This window comes from Xiphophorus hellerii, chromosome 23 (genome assembly GCF_003331165.1).
Source record: "Xiphophorus hellerii strain 12219 chromosome 23, Xiphophorus_hellerii-4.1, whole genome shotgun sequence".
Taxonomy (NCBI): Eukaryota; Metazoa; Chordata; class Actinopteri; order Cyprinodontiformes; family Poeciliidae; genus Xiphophorus; species Xiphophorus hellerii.
In genome coordinates this window covers 622853-649507 of record NC_045694.1, presented here as the reverse complement: position 1 = coordinate 649507, position 26655 = coordinate 622853, and the positions used below count along the sequence as shown (strand labels likewise).

Genomic DNA, 26655 nt, shown 5'->3' with positions numbered 1-26655 from the left:
ATCTAGTCTGTAACAAGTGCATGTTGTTGATAGCAGGAGAGCTGCCGTTAGCAAGATGGTAATTGAAATTATGCTACTCAGCTGATTGCTTCTTAACTGAAAAGAGTCACAAGTCTTGGACTGTAGGCAGTTAAAGCTAGATGAATCTCTCTCGACACCAGCTTAGACAGATTATCTCTCCTAGACCTGCTTCAGAGAAAGACTCGAAGGTTTACAGATTTTCCGGACCTGTTAGACGGAGAGCTGGTCAGTAGTCGGTCCATGGGAGTTGTGAGGTTTAGGGCGGGGCTGGCTATTGCGCAATAACAAGGCTTCAGCATTTAAACTTGACTTTAAGAACTTGATGAGAAAATCTGGAAATGAGGTTTGTTTATTATGATCTACTGTAAATAATAAAGTTAACACCTAAAAGTTCTGAATCACCAAGGTCACATTTTTCTATTCCAAATAAAACAGCCTGATTTCTTAAAGTTCATCGCTGTAGTTCTACAGTAAATGATTTCAAATCCACTGATGCTTGTTTTCCTCTCCATCAGCATGTTGGTATAGCACATTAGCATGTTGGTATAGCACATTAGCATGTTGATATAGCACATTAGCATGTTGATATAGCACGTTAGCATGTTGATATAGCATGTTAGCATGTTGATATAGCATGTTAGCATGTTGATATAGCATGTTAGCATGTTGGTATAGCACATTAGCATGTTGGTATAGCACATTAGCATGTTGGTATAGCACATTAGCATGTTGATATAACACGTTAGCATGTTGATATAGCATGTTAGCATGTTTGTATAGCACATTAGCATGTTGGTATAGCATGTTAGCATGTTGATATAGCACATTAGCATGTTGGTATAGCATGTTAGCATGTTGGTATAGCACGTTAGCATGTTGGTATAGCATGTTAGCATGTTGATATAACACATTAGCATGTTGATATAACACGTTAGCATGTTGGTATAGCACGTTAGCATAACATGTTTATGATTAGTGCGTTAGGGTTAGCGCAGCTAGCTTCTTAATTAGCAGTGTCCGCCACTGGAAGACACTCATGTTGCTTCCTCTTATTTTTCTTCAACTTTATTTTGTTTTTGTTGACAGATGGTCTCATTCTTTCCAGCGATGTGGTGAAATTCATGGTGGATTCTGTGATGCTGAGATGAAAGCATCCCAAACCATGACACTTCCACCTCCGTGCTGCTTGGTTTATCCCATGCATGTCCTGTGTTCTGGTGCCCAAATAATTAAGAATCATGTTTTTGGAGACTAGAGTTTCGCTACCAGATTTCTGAAGGTGAACTTGTGTAACCAGTGGCACCTGTTGGCTCCACCCTCAGATTAAAGATGGTGCATATAAAGGTGTTGGTGCAGAAACCTGGCAGAGCTCTGATTGGGCTGTTGGAGTGTGTGGTAAGAAATCACGATTTTTGTTGGTTTGGTGTTTTTTCTGAAACTCAGTGCCGTTTTAATGTTTTCATATTTTAATGTTTTTAATGTTTTTAATGTGTTGCGTGTCTGGATGCTGCAGTGGCCTCACAGGATTTAAGGTTTTTCTACATCATTCAGCTGATGACAGCGTGACGTCGTCTCAGGTAGTTTATTGTTTTTTATCCATTATATTTTGATAATTCAAATAAATTGTAAGTAAAAGTGTCTTGTTATTGAGATTTTAATATTTTTATAGTTTCGGGTGTACTGTCTCCTGCTGTCCTTTTTTGGGTGCAGTCAGTAAGTTGCTGTTTTTATTCCGCCCAGCCTGCATGTCTTGTGAGGGCGGACTGCCTGCCTTTGTCTCTTTTGTTTTGGTTGCCACTTCCAGTCGCCTCCCTTAATGACACCAGATGTCATTTATAACCTTAACGTTTAGGCGGACGGAGTAACTGGATCCCATTGCTGTATGTGTGTGGGGCGGTGGACTTGGACTAGGACAGAGGACTGGGTTTGATCTAGGACAGTCACATCAAAAATACTTTATTGATTCCAAAGAGGAATTAAATGTGGTAGCTCGTATTAATTCAGATTGTTCAGAGTTACTGTAGATGCTGCTGGCAGGAAGGAGCTCCTGTAGCAGTCTGTGTTACAGCAAATCTGAAGAAGCCTCTGACTGAAGACACTCTGTTCTCCCAACATGATGGTCAAAATTTACTTGGTTTCATGAAGAACCCTTCTTTGCATCGATATCTCCAGAGGTGAGGAGAGGAGAGGAGACAAACTTAGTTGAACCAGTTCGAACCGGTTCAGACCAGTTGAACCAGTTCAGACCAGTTGAACCAGTTCAGACCAGTTGAACCAGTTCAGACCAGTTGAACCAGTTCATCACCAGTTTAAGCTGAGGGTCAGAGGAAGGTGGGATGTCTGAACCAGTCTGAATGTCTTCGGCTCTTTTGCTCCTTCCAGGCTTCCGTCCATCTGATCCTCCTTTTGCCTGAGATCTTCCTGCAGTTTGTCCTCCAGGTTCTTCTTTTCTTCTGTCTCTAATCTGGACTGGAGCTGCTTCTGTTCCCCGTCTCCTTCCCTAAAGGCTCCACACAGAGCTTCATGTCAGTCATGGCCTCATCTCCATGAGGCTGGCAGAGAGCGATCCAATCAGTTGCTTCAAACCAGCCTGCCGGGCCTCTTCTGCTCCCTGTCACCATTTCCTAGCAGCCATCTTCCCAGCAGGTCGTCTCTTCACCAGAGATTCATATTCAGAGCAGAGAGGAACCAGATCATGGTCCCATCTCCCCAGAGAAGGTTTTGGTTTGGAGACGTTAGCATCCTTGACATTAGCATAAAACAAACAGGCCGGGACCTGGGCGGAGGACGGGGTGTTGCGGGCGGAGGACGGGGTGTTGCGGGTGGAGGACGGGGTGTTGCGGGCGGAGGACGGGGTGTTGCGGGTGGAGGACGGGGTGTTGGCGAACACATCAACCAGATGTTTCACCCATTCAGCCGTCAGAGTGTTGAATTCTGAACTTTCACCTGGTGATGCTGTATGAGTGGCGATCTCTCACTCTGTCATTTCCTAAAACTTTCTGAGGAATCAGGTGATGGATTCTCAGAAATCTCCTCCCTCGGCTCTTTGGGGTATTAAAGGAGGACGAATCAATCAATCAATCAATCAAATTTTATTTGTATAGCACATTTCAGCAGCAGGCATTTCAAAGTGCTTTACATCATTACAAACACAGAAACACAAAGCAACATAGAATCAATAATCAAAACACAGCATTAATTCAGGTTCCATCAATAAATTTGTAATTGATTACATTTCAAATACAATCCTAAACAGGTGGGTTTTCAGTTGAGATTTAAAGGAAGTCAGTGTTTCAGCTGTTTTACACTTTTCTGGAAGTTTGTTCCAAATTTGTGGTGCATAGATGCTGAAAGCTGCTTCTCCTCGTTTGGTTCTGGTTCTGGGGATGCAGAGCAGAACCAGAACCAGAACCTGAGAGGTCTGGAAGGTTGATACAACAACAGCAGATCTTTAATGTATTGTGGTGCTAAGCCGTTCAGTGATTTATAAACTAACAACAGTATTTTAAAGTCTATTCTTTGAGCTACAGGGAGCCAGTGGAGGGACTTTAAAACTGGTGTTATGTGCTCTATCTTCCTGGTTTTAGTCAGAACGCCAGCAGCAGCATTCTGTTGTGCAGAGACTTGGTGGAAGGAAAACCTCATCTCTTAAAATCCTTTCGATTCTTTCTGCTGTTTGTTCTTCAGCTGGTTTCTACTGGGACTTCTGGTTTGTTCCTTTCTCTCCTTATTTCTTGCTTCTAATTAGCAGCAGCTGAAGTCGGTTCTGACCCAAAGGCCTTCAGGTCAAACAGATGAGCTTCAGCAGGTGAACATGGAGGCTACATGTTTGGATCCATTAGTTGTGTTGAAATGTTTTTGTTTCAGGACAGTTTCTACTAAACTGATAGGAAGAAACTCATCAAGAGCAACTTTTCTCTCAGTTTGCTCCGTCCTGCTGGATCGGCAGCGGCGCTCTGAAGCTCCGCCCCTCCGGATCCGGGACAGATGGGTCCTCTGGTGGCCGTCCCCGTCCTGGCCGGCCTGAACGGCGTCCTGGGCATCTGGGCCGTGTGAGTCTCCCTCTTCTTCTTCATTCATCACTGCTGGCCTCAATCAGAAGCTAAACATTTAAATGTTTCTGTTGATGTGAAGTTAGAAAATCTGAATTAGTTTCTATACGAAGATAAAAAGTTCTGCCTGGAAAGAGTCCAAACCGAAATGTTCATGTGTGAAAAAGTGATTTTCCCTTCCAGCTGTTGCACCACTCATTTTTACAGAATTGCTCTAATTCAGCCACATTAGAAGATTTTATAAAATCAATGCCCTTTTGAAGGTCATAGACTTTGACTAGGCCACTCCAAAACCTTCATGTTGGTAGATGATAAACAGCCTGGAAACTTACGTTATCGAGTTTATCGAGTTTCCGTCTGCTGATGTGAAGCAGAGGCCGACCTGCTGCAGCGTCTTCTGGTGGACAGCAGGATTCATGGTTCCATTTATCCCAGACAGTCACACTGCCACCACCGTGCTTTACTGTTGCCATCAGGTTCTCTTTCTGAAAGGCAGTTTGACTTTTGCTCCAGATGTAACAGGACACGTGGAACACAGGCGCACTTACTTTCTGTGCAACAGGGTGTCCTTTATTCTGTGAAAACAGAAATGATATTCTTGTGGCTGGATGCTAAAACCAGCCCAGCTGACAATCCTTCCACAGTCCAACCTTTGTCTCATCCTCCTCTGAATGTTTTAAAAGTCTTGGGATTCTCACTGACCACAGATCAGTTTTGTTTTAACAGGTTTAACTTGTAGGTTTGGATTTTTTCTTCCTTAATAATAAACACCTTCATTTACAAACTGCATTCTGTCTCTTTGTGTCGTCTTTGACCAATCGTTAAATTGGTTGGATGTTCTGAAACACTGAAGTGCCACAAACATGCAGATACTTTTTCCCTCCACTGTTTCTGCTGTCTGTTCAGGTTTCGCTCTCCTTGCTTTGATTGTTTCTCCTCTCCCTCAGCCTGCCTCCAGCTGCTCCCTTCCCCAGCTGCATCCACTCCTGTCATTAGCTCTTTGTTCCTTTGTTGTTTCCATCTCTCCCTCAGTATTTCAGGTCTTCTTCCCCTTTCGCCCTGCTGGATTCTCCATCATCCGTTCCTGAACCTTCCTTCGGGTTTTCATATGAATATCTTACTGCCTCTGTGACGGTTCTGCCTCCTTCCTGCTGCGTTTGAGTCCTCGATATTCAGATCAGTCACTAAAAACCCAAATTACTTCTGGGCATGCAGACAGTGGATGGAATCACACCTGTAGCTGTGCTGCATTCATGTTGTGATGATGTCGTCCTTCAGGTTTGGAGTGGCCTGGTTGAGTGGGACGGTGGATCTGACAGAGGATTTTCCGTACATCAGGTCTGTAGGAAACGTCTCTGGATGAAACGTCCTGCCGCCTGGTGGTTGATGATGACGTTTGCTCCTGTTGTCAGTACGTGTGGAGACAAACCTCCTGCTAGCTGCTGGTTCTCTCAGGTCTGCAACATCGGCTGCGTCCTCGGTAAGAAGATCCAGTTTACAGAGAAAACATCCAGATCACCCAGTTCAGACCAGTTCGGTTCATTCATTGTGAGGGGCGTGTATGTGAGCGTGATTGACAGCGCTAAGACCTTCCTCCTGGCTCTGATTGGTTGATTTGGACTGAGTGCTGTATTTCTGCAGTTAGAGCTGGAAACACTTCAGCAGCAGCTCTGCTGAAACTTTGCTCCTCAGATGAAACGCTTCGTCTCTCTGCAGCTCTGACATTCGAGACTCTGCGGTTCCGACATCTGAAGGATTGTCCAAAGTGCTCCAGCCGTCTCAACATCGCCAGCTTCAGTTTGGGAATCATCTCCTCCGTGGGATTATCCGTCACCGGAAACTTCCAGGTCCGGGACTCCAGCCCAGCAGAACCTCTGAGGATCCAGAGAACCTGCTGGTTCTGACTGAACTCTGCTTCCTGTGTCTGTTTGGGTTTCAGGTCTCTTCTATCAAATCGGTTCATTACATCGGTGCGTTTCTGGGGTTTGCTGGTGGCCTGGCCTACCTCTGGATCCAGCTGTTCCTCATCAGCAACCGGATCCTGAAATCTTCCGGATTCGCTCTCTGCTCCGTCTGCAGCGTTCTGCTCTGCTGCCGTATCCTTTCTGTCTGGAACCGCAGGAACCAGCAGGTGTGTGTTTGGTCCATGTTGTCCTTGACCCGTCTCTCCAGTGGTGGGCTTCCATCACTCACATCGTTACCACGCTGCCGCCATCTGTGAGTGGACGCTGGCCACGCTGTTCTTCCTGCTCTACCCGCTGTTTGTGTTTGAGTTTGCAGACATTAAATGCAAACTCACCATAAAGTCCTCGGGTTGTGGACCCCACGGGTCCGCCGGGCCTCAGTACAAACCAGGAGACTCAGAGTCAGCAACGCCGCTCTGACGACCCGTCTCTCTGTTACCATGGAAACATCCCTGCGTGGAGGATCTGGTCTCTGTGGGTCAAAGGCTGCATTCACACTGCAGCCTGAAGTGACCCAATTCCAGTTTTAGCTGAAGCTCACCTTCATCCTGTGTTTGTTGGTTCCTGATGAAATCATTGAAAAACTTCCTGGTGGCCATTTCTGTCTGACAACAGATGAAAAATAACCTTTTGGCTAACGCTGGCACATTTACAAAAATATGAATTAATGCTCTGTCCCTACCAATAAAATTAAATTCAATCTTCTCTCCTCCTTTCTTTCTTTCTCTATACATAATCTTCTGTCTTTGATTTCTTTTCAAAAGTCACAAGTTCATATCAGGCTCTGGCGCCACCTGCTGGCCTGCAGCAGGAAAAGCTCGGATAATTCTCAGGTTCTCTAACTGATGGGAGACCCCACAAAAAAGGAAACATATATAAATAGAAACAAAATATTAGAGCCATGTCGGTGATAAAGTTAATGATGTTGTTTTTACGTGTTTTTGAACATAAATCCCAGATATTCATCATCACCTCATTAGCAGAAACACCAAATTACAAAGTAGAAAGTAGCAGCATTTACATGGCAGAAATCTAATAATGGTTACAAATGATGCGCATGAGTCCAATTAAAAGTATAAAACGTTTGAGATGGACTTCATACTGAGGGATGTATAATCCGCTGCTTCCTGCCACTGAGCAAGGCATTAATGACACAGAGAGCAACAGGGATTCAGTCAGAGAGAAACCAGCTGGTTTATTTTAGCCGACGCTTTGCTAGAGCCTCAATATTACAAAACTCTGAGTAAAACCCAAGAAGATCCAGAAAACCCAACCGGCTCAAAGCTTTATTTCGATGTTAGAATCAGTAAACCATTATTTACAGATGATGGGGCTTTATGGCTGAAAGGAGGCAATATTAATAATCTAATAAATAGAATGCAATCAGCAATTAATAGGGTTGAAAATGGTCACATGAATGGGGGATTCATTTGTCTGTTGAGAAGAAAAAGGTTAATCCTGCAGTTGATCTTAGATTATATGGGCAAAAATAGAAGCAGGTAAATATCATAAGGTACCTGGACGTATGATGTAAAACTTCCATTTAAGATACATATACAGAAGATTATTGGTAAATGTAAAAAAGGTATTAATATTTTGAGATGTCTGTCAGGGAATGATTGGGGGCATCAAGCACATCTTTGAAAAGAATATTTGATGTTTTAATTCAATCTGTGTTGGACTCTGGATGTATTGTTTATAAGTCAGCTGCAAATTCTTTGTTATTAGATTTAGATTGAATCCAAACTAAAGCGCTCAGGAAATGTTGTGGTGCTTTTAGAACGTCTCCAATTCCTGCTCTGCAGGTGATAGCCAGAGAAATGCTACTGGACTTAAGGCTTAAGGATGAAACTGTCAGCAAATTATTGGTTACATTTACAAGGACATGAGGAAAAACACCTTCTAACCAGGTATTCAGAGAACGTTGGGAGGCAGCAATACGGGCCTCGATGGGGGATAATAGCTGGACAGATCGCCTGCCTTGGGTTCTGTTGGGCCTGCGTTCGGATCCAAAAGAGAACCTGCTGTTTTCTTCAGCTGCGTTGGTCCTGGGCCAGCCTTTGAGGGTACCAGGGGAATTTCTGCCAGGTCCAGTGGGTTCGGTTGATTCCCAGGGCAGTAGAACAGTTCTAAATGGGGAATCTAGATCTTTCGCCCCGTTGGCCAGAGGCGGAGCTAGAGGGGGGGCCGGGGGGGCCAGTGCCCCCCCAGCCATCTGATTGGCCCCCCCAGCGGCCCCCCCAAATGATCGACATGTCACGACACCCAGTCATTCCTTCACAGTAGGTAGCACTATGTACCACAATGGGTTGTGACACTTGTGACTGTTGTGACTGCTCAAAAGCAGCAGGGGGCGATATGCACCATTTACGTTTATTGTGATACACCATTTGGACACAACAGAGTTGACCCAACAGAAGAAGAGAAGGAGAACCGCGAAGAGACGATAGAGAAATATTGTACAGCTAAGAGGAATACAGTCGATTTGACTCCAAGACGGATAATCTGACTTCAAAGGTAAGTTTTACAATGGTTTACTACTACCAATAAAAAAACCCCGTTAAAAACATTTTGTGCTCAGCCAGGAAATAGTTTCTGGTAGTTGAGTTACTACTATAAGTTGCGAGCATCAAGCTAACAATGCTACAGCTATAGACATACGTAGACGCCGACTTAGTGAGCGAGTCGGCCAGTTGCTATGATACGTCACGTCTGCCAGTCAGACTCGTAATGCACGCAGAAGCAAAAAGTATTGTAAAGACGCTGACGTGTTTCAGTGTGTTTACCACTCACGTCTGCCTGAACAATGTCGGGAGGATAAATACGGGAAGTAAAAAAAAAAGTATCCAACGTGGTGCATGTGTTATCAGACAGAATGGATCACGACATTCCTGATTATATGACCTGCCAAAATCCTCTGGTCTGTAATGCTCTTTCTTTCTAACAGCGATTTCTTATTAGCTCTCGCATTAAATAAAACTATACAGAATGAAAAATGTTAGCTATACTAAGAAAATAAAAATCAGAGTAGTTACTTCTGGCCAATATAATTACATGGGAAATATTTATTGGCTCAGAAGCTGTCGTTTGGCCACAAAGTCAAGAAATTCTGTTCATAAAATTGTGTTCTTTCTTTCTTACCTGTGAAAGGTAATGCTAATGGAGCCAGCTTGTACTATAAAATGAGTGAAAAAACTCCACACAAGTTCCCCACTGACATTTGCTATTTTTACTAATTCTTTTCTAAACATTTTCTATGAAACGGCAACACTTTGTTAGAGGTTCCGTTTCCCCTAGGAAAGGGCATGAACTTGTGACAATTTAATCTGTTACTCTTTTTGCTTTATTATGTTTTCCATGAAATGTTTAATTTATTTAAATTCTTATGTGTTTAGCTTTGTCATTTTCTTTTATGTTTTCTTTTATCTTATCGCTGATGTTTAGCACTTTATTTCAGCTCTGGCTGCTGTTAAAGTGCTTTATAAATAAAGTCGATAATGATCATGAACAAAAACAGGTTAGTCGGTCCAGTAGCTGAGAAGTTTGAATGCTGAACATACAGCCACAGTCTGTTTCCCCTGACCTACACACTGGAAGTGGGGATCTATTAACACTAAGTAATAGGAAGTGATACTTGGCATAACATGACTGGCTTGTTTTTTTTCCTAGGGTCAGTTGAGAATGAAAAGACAGGGAGGCAGGATAGACAGCTTCTTTATAAAAAGAAGCAAATCAGGCACAGATCAAACAGGGTTCAGCTCTGACATCAGCAGTCCTGGTAGCTCATGTCCTGAGAACAGTCACGAGAAAGAAAGTCTGGCAAACACCAATCCACCATCACCAGGTCAGAGTATCTACAGAAACAGTCAAATTCCTGCCCCGTTTTAGGTTATTTTTACTTGCTGGCTTCTGCTAATGTGTTTCTTTAATTGTTGGTTCAATTATGTTAATGTACTGTTTTTACAACGTAGTTCCATCAAAGGAGGAGTCTGAAAACACAGAAAGCTCTGCGCCTGACCAGGATGATGATGAGCCAGAAGGGGCAATTGCAGGAGATACCACTGATCTCTTCTCAGCAGTGTCCAGCACTCCTTTTGCTTTTCCAAAAGGACCCAGTGGTAATTTTACTTACACTAAGACCTGCTTAGTAGCTGCACAATTTACATGACATAATGATCATGTAAATTATGTGTACATAACCATTGTGTTTGTATTCCAGATATTTCAAAGTCAAAAGAACAGGGCCCTGTTCAGCCAAGTTTGACAAACTTCCCCAGAACTCAGCATGGAACAAGAAAGAGAACTTTTCACAGCTCCTGGTACAAAGACTATTCTTGGTTAGAATATTCTGTTATTAAAGACTCCTCCTACTGCTTTGCCTGTAGGCATTTTTCTTTGCCTAATGCACCAGATAGTGTCTTTGCTTCGCATTCCGGCTTCAGTAATTGGAAAAAGGCATTGTCCAAGGAGTCTGGATTTAAGCTTCACTCAAAGTTAGAGCACCATGTAAATGCAATGTATGCATGGAGTCAATATAAAAGGGCTAATGAGGGAAATACAACCATGCTAAATTCTATAAACACAAACCGGAAAAAAGTGGTGGAAGAAAACCGTTATTATATTAAAACAATAGCCGATGTTCTTCTTTTGACTGCAACACAAAATATTGCTCAAAGGGGTCATCGAGAGTCTCGGGACTCTAGAAATAAGGGAAACTTTTTGGCTATATTGGATGAAATAGCAAAGCATGATCAGTTAATTGAAAAAAAGCTTAGAGGATGTGCCAATGCAAAATACACAAGTCATCAAATCCAAAATGAAATTCTTCAGGGCTTAGCAGAGATGGTACAGACTGAAATCATAAAAGAAGTGAAGGAATGTGAAGTGTTCAGTGTTATTGCAGATGAAACAAAAGACTTGCAAAAAAAGGAACAAATGTCTTTGGTTGTACGATATTATTACAATGGTGTCATCCACGAAAGCTTCCTATGTTTCCAGGCAGCTGAAAGCCTTAATGCAGCAGGTCTTAGTGCAATGATCATTAGCTGTCTTGAGAAACATGGTCTGGACTACAGGAATAACCTAGTGGGACAGGGTTATGACGGTGCATCCGTCATGAGTGGGAAGCATTCTGGTGTATCTGCCAGAATTCAGAGCAATGCCAGATTTGCATTTTATGTTCATTGTAACGCACATTGCTTGAATTTAGTCCTTGTTGATGCTACCAAAGCAGTCCCTGAGGTCGTTGACTTTTTTGCACTTCTACAGCAGCTTCATAACTTTGTGTCTGGCTCTTATGTTCATCTGAGGTGGCTTGACGTACAGAAAGAGTTGTATCCAGCAGAACAACCCAGGGAGCTCCAGGCACTTTCAGATACGAGGTGGGCCTGCAGGTATACGGCATGCCGTACCATGAGAGACAGACTTCCAGCAGTTCTGAGATTGTTGCAGGATATTGCACTTGAAAGAAATGGCGAAAGAACAGTGGAGGCAAGGGGCCTGCTTCTTCAAATAGATATCCAATTTTTAGGTCTTTTGGTTACCTTTTGTAAAGTGCTTGGTGATGCCAAATGTCTTTCCGACATGCTTCAGTCCAGCACTCTTGACCTAGCAAGAGCTGTAGATCTAGTAGGTGCTCTTATAGACACTTTCCAGGACTACAGAAATGAAAAGTACTTTGATGAACTATGGAAAGAGGTTGAGGAACTTGCTGAGAAGAGCAAAATCAGTGTAAAAATTGACAGAAGAAATCCAAGATTAAGTTCAAAATTTCTTGACTCACTTGTAATGAGCACTATAGGACAGAGAAAATGTGATGACGAGGGCTTCCCCAGACCACTCTTTAATCAGGTGCTTGACTGTCTCATAGCGGAGTTAAAGAGGCGTTTTTCAAAGAAAACTTGTGAGATCATGCAAGGAGTGCAGTCCCTAAACCCCAAAAGTGCAACTTTCTTGAATGAGGAGCCTCTGATTGCTTTTGGACATATCTTTGAGTCAGATTTAGATGACCTGAAACATGAAGTGCACCAAATAAGGCGTTTGCTTGATCAGAGAATAAAGAGTGATTTAGGCACACCTTCTACTTTGCTTGATTTTATTCTGTTTCTTGAACCTTATAAAGAGGTTTTACATGAATTATTCAGACTTTGCAAGATTGCAGTAGTTAGTCCAGTTAGTACTGCTTCTTGTGAGAGAAGCTTTTCTGCTTTAAAATTAATTAAAAGTTACCTAAGGACAACAATGGCTGATGCCAGGCTAAGTCACATTGGAACACTTAGCATAGAGTCAAGGAGGGCACGGGGCCTCAACATGGATGACTTTGTAACATATTTTGCTTCATCTCACAACAACCGAAGGATTTTACTTTTATGAGTGCATGAAGAAGTCTTGTGTTTCTCGTCATGATTTGGGTCTTCACCGACTGGTACTTGTACCAATGATAGTTTAGGAGTCAGTACATTTGGTCATAGCTGCATTAAGTTTGAAAATAAAATGCACATGTAGCATCTATTAAATAACAGTTTCCATAACATACAACCTTCTTTTTTGAGATATTGTAATTGTGAACTGTGTGACACTGCATTCTCATTGTAAGTCTTGTCTTGTTACAATGGTGTCATTTAGAGGTTAATGTCCACTTATGCTTTGTGTGGCATGCATTGATAATAAACTGCAAATTACATGAGCAAATCTCATTTCATGAGTCTTTATTTATATATAGTATGTGAATGAAAGTACTTTTACTGTATTGTCATTGTCATAGTCAGTGGACCCCTTACAGATAGCCCTGGCCCCCCATTCGCCCCCCCAGAAATAAAAGTCTAGCTCCGCCACTGCCGTTGGCAGCACATCACTGCCTTCCTCAGGTGTTTGTGCCAAAGGACCTGATGTCTGCCGAGTATGTACAGTATTTATCCGCCATGACTCACACCGCTCACCACTTCAGCCTCCTTACGATGGTCCATTCCGTGTTTTGGAGACCTAAGGATGTTTTGGTGGAGTTGGGGGGTAATCAGGAGAGTATTTTGGTGGACCGTTTGAAGCCAGCTCAGTGTTACCAGGGACCCAGTTGGCTCAGCCGCCTCGCCGTGGTCGGCCCCCAGTTTCTTTACAAACTCTTCCAGGTTGTCCCCTTCCAGCTGGTTTGTCCCCTCAGGTGGACAGTTTGGTAGCAGTCGATCTGGAGAGTCTGTTTCAGTTTCAACCCGTTCCTGTGAAAAGAAGCCGTGGCGGCCGACTGATTAAACTCTCTAGTCGTTACCGTTAAGTATTTCAGTTGTTTTGTTTGTCGCTGCTGTTTAGTTTTTCCTTTGTGTGTTTCCTATATGTATTTGTGATGTTGTTTCACATGGTGTGTGTTTTTGTGTTTGTGACATTCTTTTTTTTTTTTTTTACCCCTCCAGGGGGTATTTTTGTGGCTCTAGTGTCCCTTATATGACAGCAGGCTGACAGGAAACAGGGAAGGAGAGGGGGGAAGACATGCGGCAAATGTCGTCGAGTCCGGGAGTCGAACCCGCGACGGCCGCGTCGAGGACTCAAGGCCTCCAAATACGGAGGAAATTATAAAATATGACTGCTATGTCATAAATAATATTTATTTATGTCATAAATAATATTTATGACAGCAGAGACGCGTAACCTCGTCAGTGATCCTCATGGTTGTGAGGATTACCCATAATACCCCGCTCTTTCTAGGGTAAATGCAATACAACTTTTTACCAGCAGATGGTGCATTTTAGCAGGATTTAACCTGAACTATTTTAACTATTTTACTAGGGCATAAAAATAATATATCTTACCTTACATATGAATGCTTGTCTTTCTAAATAACTGTCCAATAAAACATCTGAGAATACAATTTAAACGATGTGATAGTTTCCTGTTAGAAAGTGGCTGCCAACTCTGGCGTTGTTAGTTGTCACACCTCCTGGTTTTAGATTGTAGATTGTTGATCCAAAATGAACTCCCTTCGAAACAAAAATAACGCTTATCTGTCTCTCTATTAGAACGGTTGGAACAACGGTACGACTCCGACTTCAGGCATTTTGATGCTGGATCAACAGAAGTTAAGGCTGCATTTACTTCCTGCCCTCCATCTGCATTGGGTGACGCCGGTACTCTGCATCCAGAACCAGAACCAAACAAGGAGAAGCAGCATTCAGCTTCTACGCACCACAAATCTGGAACAAACTCCCAGAAAACTTTACAACAGCTGAAACACTGACTTCTTTTAAATCTCGACTAAAAACCCACCTGGTTAGAGTTTTATTTGTTACAAATTTAACGATGGAACTCGACTTAATGTCGTTTTATTGTTGATTTTATGATGATTGACTTTGTGTTTCTGTGTTTGTTATGATGTAAAGCTCTTTGAAATGCCTTGCTGCTGAAATGTGCTATACAGATACAATTTGATTGATTGATTGATTGATTGATTGATTGATTGATTGATTGATTGATTGATTGATTGATGCTACGCCATCTGAAACCCAGCAATAACATCTTGTTGTCAGTTTACATTCATATATAGTATTATATTCATATTAAGTCATGTTAATTCTGAAATAATCACACGTCCAATATTTTACTAACTTTGTCTAAAAGTTAGTTACTCTAGAAACTGTTTTATTTTATCACAATGAGATGAAGAAGCTGCAACATGAGCTTTTTAAAGTGTAAAGTCAATGTGAGCAACACATTCAGACCACTTAACATGTATATTATATTATATTATATTATATTATATTATATTATATTATATTATATTATATTATATTATATTATATTAGTGCTAGAATAGTGAAGAAAGGTGAGGATGCTGAGGAAGCTCAGGTCAGGTCTTCAGTTAGTTTATTGAAATATGCATTAACATGTTATTACTTCCTAAATAAACTAAACTATTTTATTACGATAAGTGAAGAGATTGATGATCCAGGTGGAGCTTCAGGATGTAAAGACATAAATATGATATTAGAACCAGAAAGGACAACAGGTGAGGACGGATGTCAGGTTGATTTTTTTCCAATATTTGTGTTATTTGTATTATAAACAGTATTTATAAGAGTAATGTTAAGAAACATGAACAGGAGAGGTTTTAAAATAAACAAGTGAAAACTTTTACAGTAAGAAATGGATTCTGCAGTAAATAGAGTTGAGATGTATAATAATGTAAACACCTGAAAATCAGTTGTTAAGATTCTGTTTGATGAAACATAGTTTATGTTTAGTTAGTTCAGATTCTGATTCTGCACATCAATGTAGAGTCTGTAAAGACATGAATCCATGCAGGAACATCAGAGAGGCAGAGACACAAACAGAACTGTAGATATTGTAATGAAATGTTTGTGGCTGAAAATGACAGGAGAGAAAAACATTTAGTTTGTGTTTTTCAGCCTTTTGAGAGCCGTGGCTCCTGTTTGACTGGAAAGTGAAACATGAAGCTGAATGCAGGTCTGGACAGAGAGACGGAGTTATGAGAGAGGAGCTGTTAGAGCTGAAAAGCATCATTTTAATTATGTTTGTGGCCAAACTGTTGCACTGATGTAGAGAGTTGTTCAAGAAGAACCAAACTTATTTTGAGACTTTGTTTTTGTTGGTCAAACTGCTGAACTGAGTTCAAACCTGCTGAGACCCATTTACTCTGTTTGTTACTTTACAAGAGGCAGAATCAGGTCAATTTCCAGTCAACTGATATCAACGCATTTTTGACCAATAATCAAATGTATTTCGACCAATAAAATCTATCAGAATCTGGTAGCTTGTGTGCTAGCAGAGTATTTATCTGGCAAACCATAAAGTTTAGTGTTCATCCTGGAATGATGCTGATTAAAGACGGGAGCCATTTTGTTCAAGAGGAAATGAAGACGATGTTTTTTTGGGCAGTTTGCCACCTTGAGATCATAAGACATAAACACACATATGATATATATTAATTTATGAGCAGCGACGGCATAGTTACTTTGAAAAGTAATTTGATTACTCAATGAAAAATCCATCAGTTAGAAAATGTGCATCTTTCTTTTCCCTCCATCGTTTGTCGCTGGTGTTAAACCAAACGTAACTCCCCAAGGAAAGAGAAGGAAGCAACAATGTGTGTTTACTAAAAACATTACAAATATTAACACACAGTGACTTGGATACATAACTTTAATCTGATTATTGGATTGTAAATAGTAACGCGTTAGATTACACGTTACAAGGGGTCAGAGTAGAGTAACGCGTTGATGACGTCACTGTTGGACATTTCTGCTCCAACTCTTCACTGTCAGGTTTCCGTTGTGTGTCCTCCGATGAGAAACTTGTTGCGTCGCCTTGGTTACACAAACTTTGACACCATGTTCATTTTTATACATACGTTTTTGTGCGTACGCTGCTTTCTACATGAGGTCAGGTCTCTGAACGGACGTCTCTGTGTCTTCACAGATAAAGTTCAGTTGGACCAGGATTGTTCCAGAGACGGCACCACAGTGAAGGTCTCAGGTAAATAAAACCCCATTGGTCTCTAATGCAAATGTTTTCTGTGGCAGACGGAGAGACGGCGGACATGTTTTAAAGAATGTTCCTGTTGGTTCCTGTTGGTTCCTGTTGGTTCTGTTAAAGCTGCTGTGTGACTGATGACTGCAGCTTCCTGTCTCCATCAGATATGGACGAACTTCCTGACTCGGCGGGTCTTCGTCTTCCTCATCAGTCAGAGCAGAAACTGTTGGGACAAAGGGACGAACCGCGGAGTTCATTCATCTTCACTTTGTGAAGTTTGATCTGTAACCAAATGTCTGCTGATCAGAATCAGAACCGCTTCATGTTCTGATTCAGTGAAACAGAACCGGTCCGTGTCAACAAACGTCTTCCAACCGTCCGGTTCTGAGAGGAAACACCGTTTGTTCTGGGTTTCATTCAAGAGCGGGTGATTCTTGAATGCTGCTGTTATTTCAGTTTAACAAACAGAAACGTAACCCGGAGCGTACGGTCCTGAACCCGACTCATAACCACAGCAACACGCAGCATCCCATGATGCACCGGGCCTAAAGCAGCGGCTCAGACAGGACTTTTTATTTTCAATAACTTTCTTATACAAACATAAACACATCTCCACCTTTGTCACATCTTATTTATTTAACAGGTTCTGTAGAATATGATGGAGGAAAACAGAAATATATTTACCTGACAAACATCATGAAGAGAAGCCAATAACATCCATGAATATATAAATCCACAATAATTACAGTGAAAGGAACAACAGTAATACAATAATAATACTGTACTGTGAAAGTACAGTGTTATGCAATATTATTATGTCATCAAAGTAAATAATAATAATAATACAAAATATTATTATTTTTATTTGTAAAAATGATCATGTTTATAATAATGCTTCATTTCTACTCTCTTTGGGAAAGTTTGGACTAGATTTAACTGTTTAACCCTCCGGCAGAATTAGGTCATGTTCAGGCAGAGCGGCAGACGCCACGGTCAGCCAGCCGGCTGACCCGTCAGCTCTTCAGGTAGCGAAACCACAAGAACAAACCAAAAGCTGTTAAAGCAGCGACCCGCCAGAACCGCGCAGAGGACGGGTCAAACGCCGGTTATTCATTTTTAGCTAGGTCCACTGCACAGTCTCAGTTAGCTTAGAGAAAGAGCGGAAAATAAACTAAAGTAAAGTGACCAATAGGAGTTAGGGTCAAGGGTGTAAATCCCATCTCATTATTGGGGGAACATCAACAGGAACATTTAAGACCAATTCTGGAGAAGTTCCAGTGAAATGTAACGTAAAATCTAGTTTAAAAAGTTTTAAACTACATTCAAGCTGCAGGACCAAAAATGACTAGTAAAGCTAGTTTTATTAAACTGCCTGCAGAGAAATAAAACTAAAATTCAAATGTTGCGTAGATACAAGTTTTGTTCAGTCTGATCTAATTTCTGCTACGCCTTTACAAACATTTAAGGCTCTGAATAAAAAAGCTTTAATGAGTAACTGCTCTTAATAAAGTTCATCATAAACATTGATTTATTGAATGGTTCTCAATACAAGCTATAGGCTATTTAAATTTGTTAAGTTGCTTTATTTATAAGCGTTTTTTTAGTTTGTCATGTCCTGGATGGCTGAGAACTAATAATTAGATAGAAATGAATATCTGGGGAATATCATAATTTAAACGTAACATTTAAAGCACCAGGGTTTATATAGAAAAATATTCTGATTTTATTTTGTGGTTTTAAAGGCTCTATGTTGAGGACAGTGAGAAATAAAAACATAACTTTAGTTTTTTCTATCTGTTCTGGGCTCCAACTCTGAGCTGGTTCACTTCCTCAGACCCTCCTCCAGTTTCAAACTCTTCTGATTAACTAAAAGTTAAAGAGCTAAATATGAATGAGATGTTTGCTGCCTTTGACAAAAAAGGTCAAAGGTTAAATCTATGAAAGCAGTGTAGCAGTTTTGCTAATAAGGCAGCTTATGATGATTCAGTCAAAGTAATGAAATAACAAACTGCAGAATGATTTTTATTGTTTATGAGTTTCTTCTTATTGAGCAGTGAAAGTAAATAAAATGTTTACATGTCTTTTGCTTGAAGTATTTACTGACTGGAGGGTTTTTATTTGTGCTGCAGAGCCACAGCTAGCAGTTAACAGCTAGCTAGCAGCTAACACCTAACAGCTAGCAGCTAACAGCTAGCTCCTCCCTCCAGCGGCTCTAACGGAGCCGGTACCGTTCAGCTGTTGGTCCTCCCACACTTTGGATTGAACCATTGTTCTAATAATGGGGGGGACCTAAAAATTAATTATTATTTTTTCTGAGATAAATGGCAGATTTTTTTTGTTCTTTGTTTCTTTTGCCTTTTCATATCGATATTATTTAAATGTAAAAATTTCTTCAATTATTTTTTTGGAGGGGACAATTCTAGACTTTCCTAAGATTGGGGGTCCGGACCCCCGAGCCCTCCTGTATTTACGCCTCTGGTTAGGTTCAGGATGGACGCGCGCGCTGCTCCGTACAAAATGTTTTGACACAGAAAACATTTTTTTTCTCCAGTTTTGTTTCAATAATAAAAAATCCAATAACTATTTCTTTTACTTGAAGGAGAATCTGGAGGCCCAGCGGTCCGGCATCAGCTGACCGTCATGTCATCATGTTGACCTCTGGCTGCTGGGTCAGGCGTCCCTTGTAGACTTTTCATGGCCAGCAGAGTGACCTTTGACCTCTGTCCCGCTGACGAGGAGGTGTGTGTCCCCCGAGAGGACGGTTTGTCCTCCATGTCAGGGATGCAGCACAGAGCATTCCTAGTTCTTTCTCTGCAATCTCTGGAGACGAAGTAGAAGACGAAGGGGTGGAAGCAGCTGTTGAAGGTGCTGAAGGCCAGGCTGATCATGTAGTGGACGTACAGGTCCTCACCGTCCGGCCAGCTGTCGCTGTAGGTCAGGATCAGGAGGATGTTACAGGGCAGCAGGAACGCCACGAACACCAGTATCATCAGAAGCGTTACCTCGATGGCGTGACAGTACTTCCTGCCTTCAGCCAGCAGGGTGCGCAGTACGGCGCCGTGGCAGAACATCACGACGATGAAGGGCAGCAGGAAGCAGGTGGTGAACAGCGTGGCGAAGTACGGCAGGAAGTAGTTCTCCTGCACGCTCTCGGGCAGCGCGTCGTGGCAGGTGGTGATGTTGGGGTCGTCCAGAGGGTAAGTCTGCCGGGACAGCAGCAAAGGCAACATGGCGGCCGGCATCACCATCCACACCGCGGCCGTCAGGCCCAGAGACCACCGCCGGCTGCGCAATCTCTTCGCGCCAAATGGGTGAACCACAGCCACGTACCGGTCCACAGCCACGAAGGCCAGGGACCAGACCGAACTGTACATGTTCCCGTAAAGCATCGCCATGACGATCCGGCAGAGAGGCTCCCCCAGCTCCCAGTGGTTCCCCCGGAAGTGGTAGACGATCCGAAACGGCAGAACCAGGAACAGCAAGCAGTCTATCACAGTGAGGTTAATGAGCAGCGCAGTCGACGGCCGACGTTTGGTCCGGAACACGAGAATCCAGAGAGCCAACAGGTTGGTGGGCAGACCGATGCAGAAGGTCAACAGGTAGATGATCGGCAGCAGCAGGTTGGTGGTCAAACCCTGGATCTCCTTCACCTGCTTCTCCTTTAGGGTGGTCAGGTTACACCTGGTGGTCACCCGGAAGGCTCGTAGACCTGCAGAGACCAGAACACACAGCAAACTATAGACCTGCACAGACCAGAACACACACCAGTTGAAAAGCTTTAACTGGTTTTCTTGACGACGTTCCATCTCAGCAGACGCTGCTCTGTCATAATTTGCTGCGCTGTCATAATTTGCTGCTTTGTCATAATTTGCTGGTAAAATCGTTGAAGCGTTTGAAGGTCGGGTGGTCAGATACTGTAAACATTGGTTGTTTACAGAAACCAGAATCAAACCTCAGAGTTTCTGGCTGAAGCCTCTACAGCCGTGGAAGCTTCCTGCTATCAGCTTTTCAAACTCAGAAATGAGTTCAGATGTTTTACTTCAGCTTCCCATCAACTGCAAAAATAATCGTAGAGTCGGTTTGAAGTGTCCAGCTGTCCGGCAGTGCAGAGGACAGCAGCAGACTTACGGTAGGACATGCCGCACTCGGTGTCCGGAGGCAGAGAGAAGCTGCAGAGGGACGGCAGGACGGACACCAACAGCAGAGTCCCAACGAGACGCTTCATGGTTCTGCTGCACACTCCTCCTCCCCTGAGAGCTACCGGACCAGAACCGGTCCCAGAAACCACCAGACGGGGAAGCAGCTGATTCAGTGTGAGAACTGGCAGCAGTCTGATCCGATCCAGCCAACCCGCCCGGGACCAGAACCGCCCACTCTGCTGATGTTCTCCAGATGTGACTGTGTGTGTGTCAGGGGAGTGTGTGTCTCTGTGAGGACCGCTCTGAGTCCAGCCGTTCCCTCTGATCCACACGTATTGCCACAGCTGTGAAGGACTCGGGTCAGAACCGGTTAGCAGCCCAGCTCAGGCGGACCGGACCTGGTTCTGTTGGCTTTTCTCCTCCCTGGTTCTGCTCTGACGGTGCTGGTAGAGACAACAGCCAGTAACATGTGAGGGCTGGCCCAGTTCCCCTTATTCACTCAACAGGAAGTCGCCTCACTCTAGCCACGCCCCCAGGCCCTGGCTGTCCAATCACAGCTCAGGACATAAAGCAAGTTTTAGCTGGCCCGTTTGGGTTTCACACATCAGAGAAGAGAAGGCGACAGAAGAAACCTACGGAGGCCTGTCACCATAAATAATAAACCAATTAATCGGAGATAAATTAAAGTTATCGACCTCATTTTAATTTATCGGCTTTAATTTTAATTTATCGCTCTATCACTTTGAAATGCCTTGCTGCTGAAATGTGCTATACAAATAAAATTTGATTGATTGATTTATCATTTCTTCCAGTCCTTTTCTCTTTCTATCGATGACACTGGATGAAAAAGGCCTTAACTCCGGTCTCTCCACTGCAGTGGCGGAGCTAGACTTTTATTTCTGGGGGGGCGAATGGGGGGCCAGGGCTATCTGTAAGGGGTCCACTGACTATGACAATGACAATACAGTAAAAGTACTTTCATTCACATACTATATATAAATAAAGACTCATGAAATGAGATTTGCTCATGTAATTTGCAGTTTATTATCAATGCATGCCACACAAAGCATAAGTGGACATTAACCTCTAAATGACACCATTGTAACAAGACAAGACTTACAATGAGAATGCAGTGTCACACAGTTCACAATTACAATATCTCAAAAAAGAAGGTTGTATGTTATGGAAACTGTTATTTAATAGATGCTACATGTGCATTTTATTTTCAAACTTAATGCAGCTATGACCAAATGTACTGACTCCTAAACTATCATTGGTACAAGTACCAGTCGGTGAAGACCCAAATCATGACGAGAAACACAAGACTTCTTCATGCACTCATAAAAGTAAAATCCTTCGGTTGTTGTGAGATGAAGCAAAATATGTTACAAAGTCATCCATGTTGAGGCCCCGTGCCCTCCTTGACTCTATGCTAAGTGTTCCAATGTGACTTAGCCTGGCATCAGCCATTGTTGTCCTTAGGTAACTTTTAATTAATTTTAAAGCAGAAAAGCTTCTCTCACAAGAAGCAGTACTAACTGGACTAACTACTGCAATCTTGCAAAGTCTGAATAATTCATGTAAAACCTCTTTATAAGGTTCAAGAAACAGAATAAAATCAAGCAAAGTAGAAGGTGTGCCTAAATCACTCTTTATTCTCTGATCAAGCAAACGCCTTATTTGGTGCACTTCATGTTTCAGGTCATCTAAATCTGACTCAAAGATATGTCCAAAAGCAATCAGAGGCTCCTCATTCAAGAAAGTTGCACTTTTGGGGTTTAGGGACTGCACTCCTTGCATGATCTCACAATTTTTCTTTGAAAAACGCCTCTTTAACTCCGCTATGAGACAGTCAAGCACCTGATTAAAGAGTGGTCTGGGGAAGCCCTCGTCATCACATTTTCTCTGTCCTATAGTGCTCATTACAAGTGAGTCAAGAAATTTTGAACTTAATCTTGGATTTCTTCTGTCAATTTTTACACTGATTTTGCTCTTCTCAGCAAGTTCCTCAACCTCTTTCCATAGTTCATCAAAGTACTTTTCATTTCTGTAGTCCTGGAAAGTGTCTATAAGAGCACCTACTAGATCTACAGCTCTTGCTAGGTCAAGAGTGCTGGACTGAAGCATGTCGGAAAGACATTTGGCATCACCAAGCACTTTACAAAAGGTAACCAAAAGACCTAAAAATTGGATATCTATTTGAAGAAGCAGGCCCCTTGCCTCCACTGTTCTTTCGCCATTTCTTTCAAGTGCAATATCCTGCAACAATCTCAGAACTGCTGGAAGTCTGTCTCTCATGGTACGGCATGCCGTATACCTGCAGGCCCACCTCGTATCTGAAAGTGCCTGGAGCTCCCTGGGTTGTTCTGCTGGATACAACTCTTTCTGTACGTCAAGCCACCTCAGATGAACATAAGAGCCAGACACAAAGTTATGAAGCTGCTGTAGAAGTGCAAAAAAGTCAACGACCTCAGGGACTGCTTTGGTAGCATCAACAAGGACTAAATTCAAGCAATGTGCGTTACAATGAACATAAAATGCAAATCTGGCATTGCTCTGAATTCTGGCAGATACACCAGAATGCTTCCCACTCATGACGGATGCACCGTCATAACCCTGTCCCACTAGGTTATTCCTGTAGTCCAGACCATGTTTCTCAAGACAGCTAATGATCATTGCACTAAGACCTGCTGCATTAAGGCTTTCAGCTGCCTGGAAACATAGGAAGCTTTCGTGGATGACACCATTGTAATAATATCGTACAACCAAAGACATTTGTTCCTTTTTTTGCAAGTCTTTTGTTTCATCTGCAATAACACTGAACACTTCACATTCCTTCACTTCTTTTATGATTTCAGTCTGTACCATCTCTGCTAAGCCCTGAAGAATTTCATTTTGGATTTGATGACTTGTGTATTTTGCATTGGCACATCCTCTAAGCTTTTTTTCAATTAACTGATCATGCTTTGCTATTTCATCCAATATAGCCAAAAAGTTTCCCTTATTTCTAGAGTCCCCAGACTCTCGATGACCCCTTTGAGCAATATTTTGTGTTGCAGTCAAAAGAAGAACATCGGCTATTGTTTTAATATAATAACGGTTTTCTTCCACCACTTTTTTCCGGTTTGTGTTTATAGAATTTAGCATGGTTGTATTTCCCTCATTAGCCCTTTTATATTGACTCCATGCATACATTGCATTTACATGGTGCTCTAACTTTGAGTGAAGCTTAAATCCAGACTCCTTGGACAATGCCTTTTTCCAATTACTGAAGCCGGAATGCGAAGCAAAGACACTATCTGGTGCATTAGGCAAAGAAAAATGCCTACAGGCAAAGCAGTAGGAGGAGTCTTTAATAACAGAATATTCTAACCAAGAATAGTCTTTGTACCAGGAGCTGTGAAAAGTTCTCTTTCTTGTTCCATGCTGAGTTCTGGGGAAGTTTGTCAAACTTGGCTGAACAGGGCCCTGTTCTTTTGACTTTGAAATATCTGGAATACAAACACAATGGTTATGTACACATAATTTACATGATCATTATGTCATGTAAATTGTGCAGCTACTAAGCAGGTCTTAGTGTAAGTAAAATTACCACTGGGTCCTTTTGGAAAAGCAAAAGGAGTGCTGGACACTGCTGAGAAGAGATCAGTGGTATCTCCTGCAATTGCCCCTTCTGGCTCATCATCATCCTGGTCAGGCGCAGAGCTTTCTGTGTTTTCAGACTCCTCCTTTGATGGAACTACGTTGTAAAAACAGTACATTAACATAATTGAACCAACAATTAAAGAAACACATTAGCAGAAGCCAGCAAGTAAAAATAACCTAAAACGGGGCAGGAATTTGACTGTTTCTGTAGATACTCTGACCTGGTGATGGTGGATTGGTGTTTGCCAGACTTTCTTTCTCGTGACTGTTCTCAGGACATGAGCTACCAGGACTGCTGATGTCAGAGCTGAACCCTGTTTGATCTGTGCCTGATTTGCTTCTTTTTATAAAGAAGCTGTCTATCCTGCCTCCCTGTCTTTTCATTCTCAACTGACCCTAGGAAAAAAAACAAGCCAGTCATGTTATGCCAAGTATCACTTCCTATTACTTAGTGTTAATAGATCCCCACTTCCAGTGTGTAGGTCAGGGGAAACAGACTGTGGCTGTATGTTCAGCATTCAAACTTCTCAGCTACTGGACCGACTAACCTGTTTTTGTTCATGATCATTATCGACTTTATTTATAAAGCACTTTAACAGCAGCCAGAGCTGAAATAAAGTGCTAAACATCAGCGATAAGATAAAAGAAAACATAAAAGAAAATGACAAAGCTAAACACATAAGAATTTAAATAAATTAAACATTTCATGGAAAACATAATAAAGCAAAAAGAGTAACAGATTAAATTGTCACAAGTTCATGCCCTTTCCTAGGGGAAACGGAACCTCTAACAAAGTGTTGCCGTTTCATAGAAAATGTTTAGAAAAGAATTAGTAAAAATAGCAAATGTCAGTGGGGAACTTGTGTGGAGTTTTTTCACTCATTTTATAGTACAAGCTGGCTCCATTAGCATTACCTTTCACAGGTAAGAAAGAAAGAACACAATTTTATGAACAGAATTTCTTGACTTTGTGGCCAAACGACAGCTTCTGAGCCAATAAATATTTCCCATGTAATTATATTGGCCAGAAGTAACTACTCTGATTTTTATTTTCTTAGTATAGCTAACATTTTTCATTCTGTATAGTTTTATTTAATGCGAGAGCTAATAAGAAATCGCTGTTAGAAAGAAAGAGCATTACAGACCAGAGGATTTTGGCAGGTCATATAATCAGGAATGTCGTGATCCATTCTGTCTGATAACACATGCACCACGTTGGATACTTTTTTTTTTACTTCCCGTATTTATCCTCCCGACATTGTTCAGGCAGACGTGAGTGGTAAACACACTGAAACACGTCAGCGTCTTTACAATACTTTTTGCTTCTGCGTGCATTACGAGTCTGACTGGCAGACGTGACGTATCATAGCAACTGGCCGACTCGCTCACTAAGTCGGCGTCTACGTATGTCTATAGCTGTAGCATTGTTAGCTTGATGCTCGCAACTTATAGTAGTAACTCAACTACCAGAAACTATTTCCTGGCTGAGCACAAAATGTTTTTAACGGGGTTTTTTTATTGGTAGTAGTAAACCATTGTAAAACTTACCTTTGAAGTCAGATTATCCGTCTTGGAGTCAAATCGACTGTATTCCTCTTAGCTGTACAATATTTCTCTATCGTCTCTTCGCGGTTCTCCTTCTCTTCTTCTGTTGGGTCAACTCTGTTGTGTCCAAATGGTGTATCACAATAAACGTAAATGGTGCATATCGCCCCCTGCTGCTTTTGAGCAGTCACAACAGTCACAAGTGTCACAACCCATTGTGGTACATAGTGCTACCTACTGTGAAGGAATGACTGGGTGTAGTGACATGTCGATCATTTGGGGGGGCCGCTGGGGGGGCCAATCAGATGGCTGGGGGGGCACTGGCCCCCCCGGCCCCCCCTCTAGCTCCGCCTCTGCTCCACTGACCCTCCCCTCCTCGTTTCCTTAGCGTAAGCAGCTCACCGCGGCTGCGCAGTGTCCGTCTCTAGGCAACCGTGACGTTCAGCGTCGGTCCGTAGCGTTCAGGGTCCTTTAGCTCCCGCCACAACAATGTAGCTGACCTTAATATTTCCTGTGTTTTATTTTGGTTATTATTGTTAAACTCAGTGTTGATGTGTGTATTATAGGCGTGTCTATCGGACAGTTATGTATCGGTTCAATACGGGACAAACATTTAACGGCCAAATATGGGACGACTCGGTATTTTACGGGACGGGTGGCGACCTGATTGAGGGGAGCTGAGAAACAGTTTTAGGGATGCTAAAGCTAATGCTCCCCTAAAACTGGGCTAGAATCGCCACTGGTGTAATGTCCAGTTCACACCACACGATTTTAGAATTGTCGGCCGATTTTCCAAACCTGAGACACTAGCAG

General features: G+C 42.3%; 5 protein-coding genes across 10 annotated transcripts in view; 2 read left to right on the top strand and 3 right to left on the bottom strand.

Annotated features, from left to right (window-relative positions):
• Positions 1-26655, bottom strand: part of LOC116714596 (alpha-1,3-mannosyl-glycoprotein 4-beta-N-acetylglucosaminyltransferase B) — a 776799-nt gene that overhangs the window by 172059 nt on the left and 578085 nt on the right. The window lies entirely within an intron of this gene.
• Positions 1152-6742, top strand: tmem150b (transmembrane protein 150B). Of its 2 annotated transcripts, none has more exons than XM_032555286.1 (8): positions 1152-1416; positions 1535-1598; positions 3945-4073; positions 5352-5411; positions 5486-5553; positions 5790-5920; positions 6013-6169; positions 6246-6742. In XM_032555286.1, exons 3-8 carry the CDS (start codon positions 4009-4011, stop codon positions 6455-6457), a joined length of 693 nt encoding a protein of 230 aa, XP_032411177.1. In that variant the 5' UTR covers positions 1152-1416; positions 1535-1598; positions 3945-4008; the 3' UTR covers positions 6458-6742. The 2 variants fall into 2 exon arrangements, with proteins under 2 accessions (XP_032411177.1, XP_032411176.1); XM_032555285.1 differs by having other exon boundaries at positions 3889-4073.
• Positions 8222-12727, top strand: LOC116714590 (zinc finger MYM-type protein 1-like). 3 transcript variants are annotated; one of them, XM_032555258.1, is made up of 3 exons: positions 8222-8554; positions 10009-10155; positions 10257-12727. In XM_032555258.1, exon 3 carries the CDS (start codon positions 10553-10555, stop codon positions 12407-12409), a length of 1857 nt encoding a protein of 618 aa, XP_032411149.1. In that variant the 5' UTR covers positions 8222-8554; positions 10009-10155; positions 10257-10552; the 3' UTR covers positions 12410-12727. The 3 variants fall into 3 exon arrangements, with proteins under 3 accessions (XP_032411149.1, XP_032411151.1, XP_032411148.1); XM_032555260.1 differs by lacking the exon at positions 8222-8554 and having other exon boundaries at positions 9963-10155; positions 10257-11303; positions 11647-12727; XM_032555257.1 differs by lacking the exon at positions 8222-8554 and having other exon boundaries at positions 9963-10155.
• Positions 16166-21237, bottom strand: LOC116714599 (proteinase-activated receptor 4). The gene is given in 3 exon segments (XM_032555275.1): positions 16166-19199; positions 19201-20222; positions 20642-21237. Coding segments are annotated over 3 exon segments (1167 nt in total). The 5' UTR covers positions 20739-21237; the 3' UTR covers positions 16166-19151.
• LOC116714591 (zinc finger MYM-type protein 1-like) lies at positions 21673-26094 on the bottom strand. Of its 3 annotated transcripts, none has more exons than XM_032555262.1 (3): positions 25846-26094; positions 24245-24391; positions 21673-24143 (listed from the first exon to the last, which is right to left on the bottom strand). In XM_032555262.1, the coding sequence occupies exon 3, from the start codon at positions 23845-23847 to the stop codon at positions 21991-21993; it is 1857 nt and encodes a 618-aa protein (XP_032411153.1). In that variant the 5' UTR covers positions 23848-24143; positions 24245-24391; positions 25846-26094; the 3' UTR covers positions 21673-21990. The 3 variants fall into 3 exon arrangements, with proteins under 3 accessions (XP_032411153.1, XP_032411154.1, XP_032411152.1); XM_032555263.1 differs by lacking the exon at positions 25846-26094 and having other exon boundaries at positions 21673-22753; positions 23097-24143; positions 24245-24437; XM_032555261.1 differs by lacking the exon at positions 25846-26094 and having other exon boundaries at positions 24245-24437.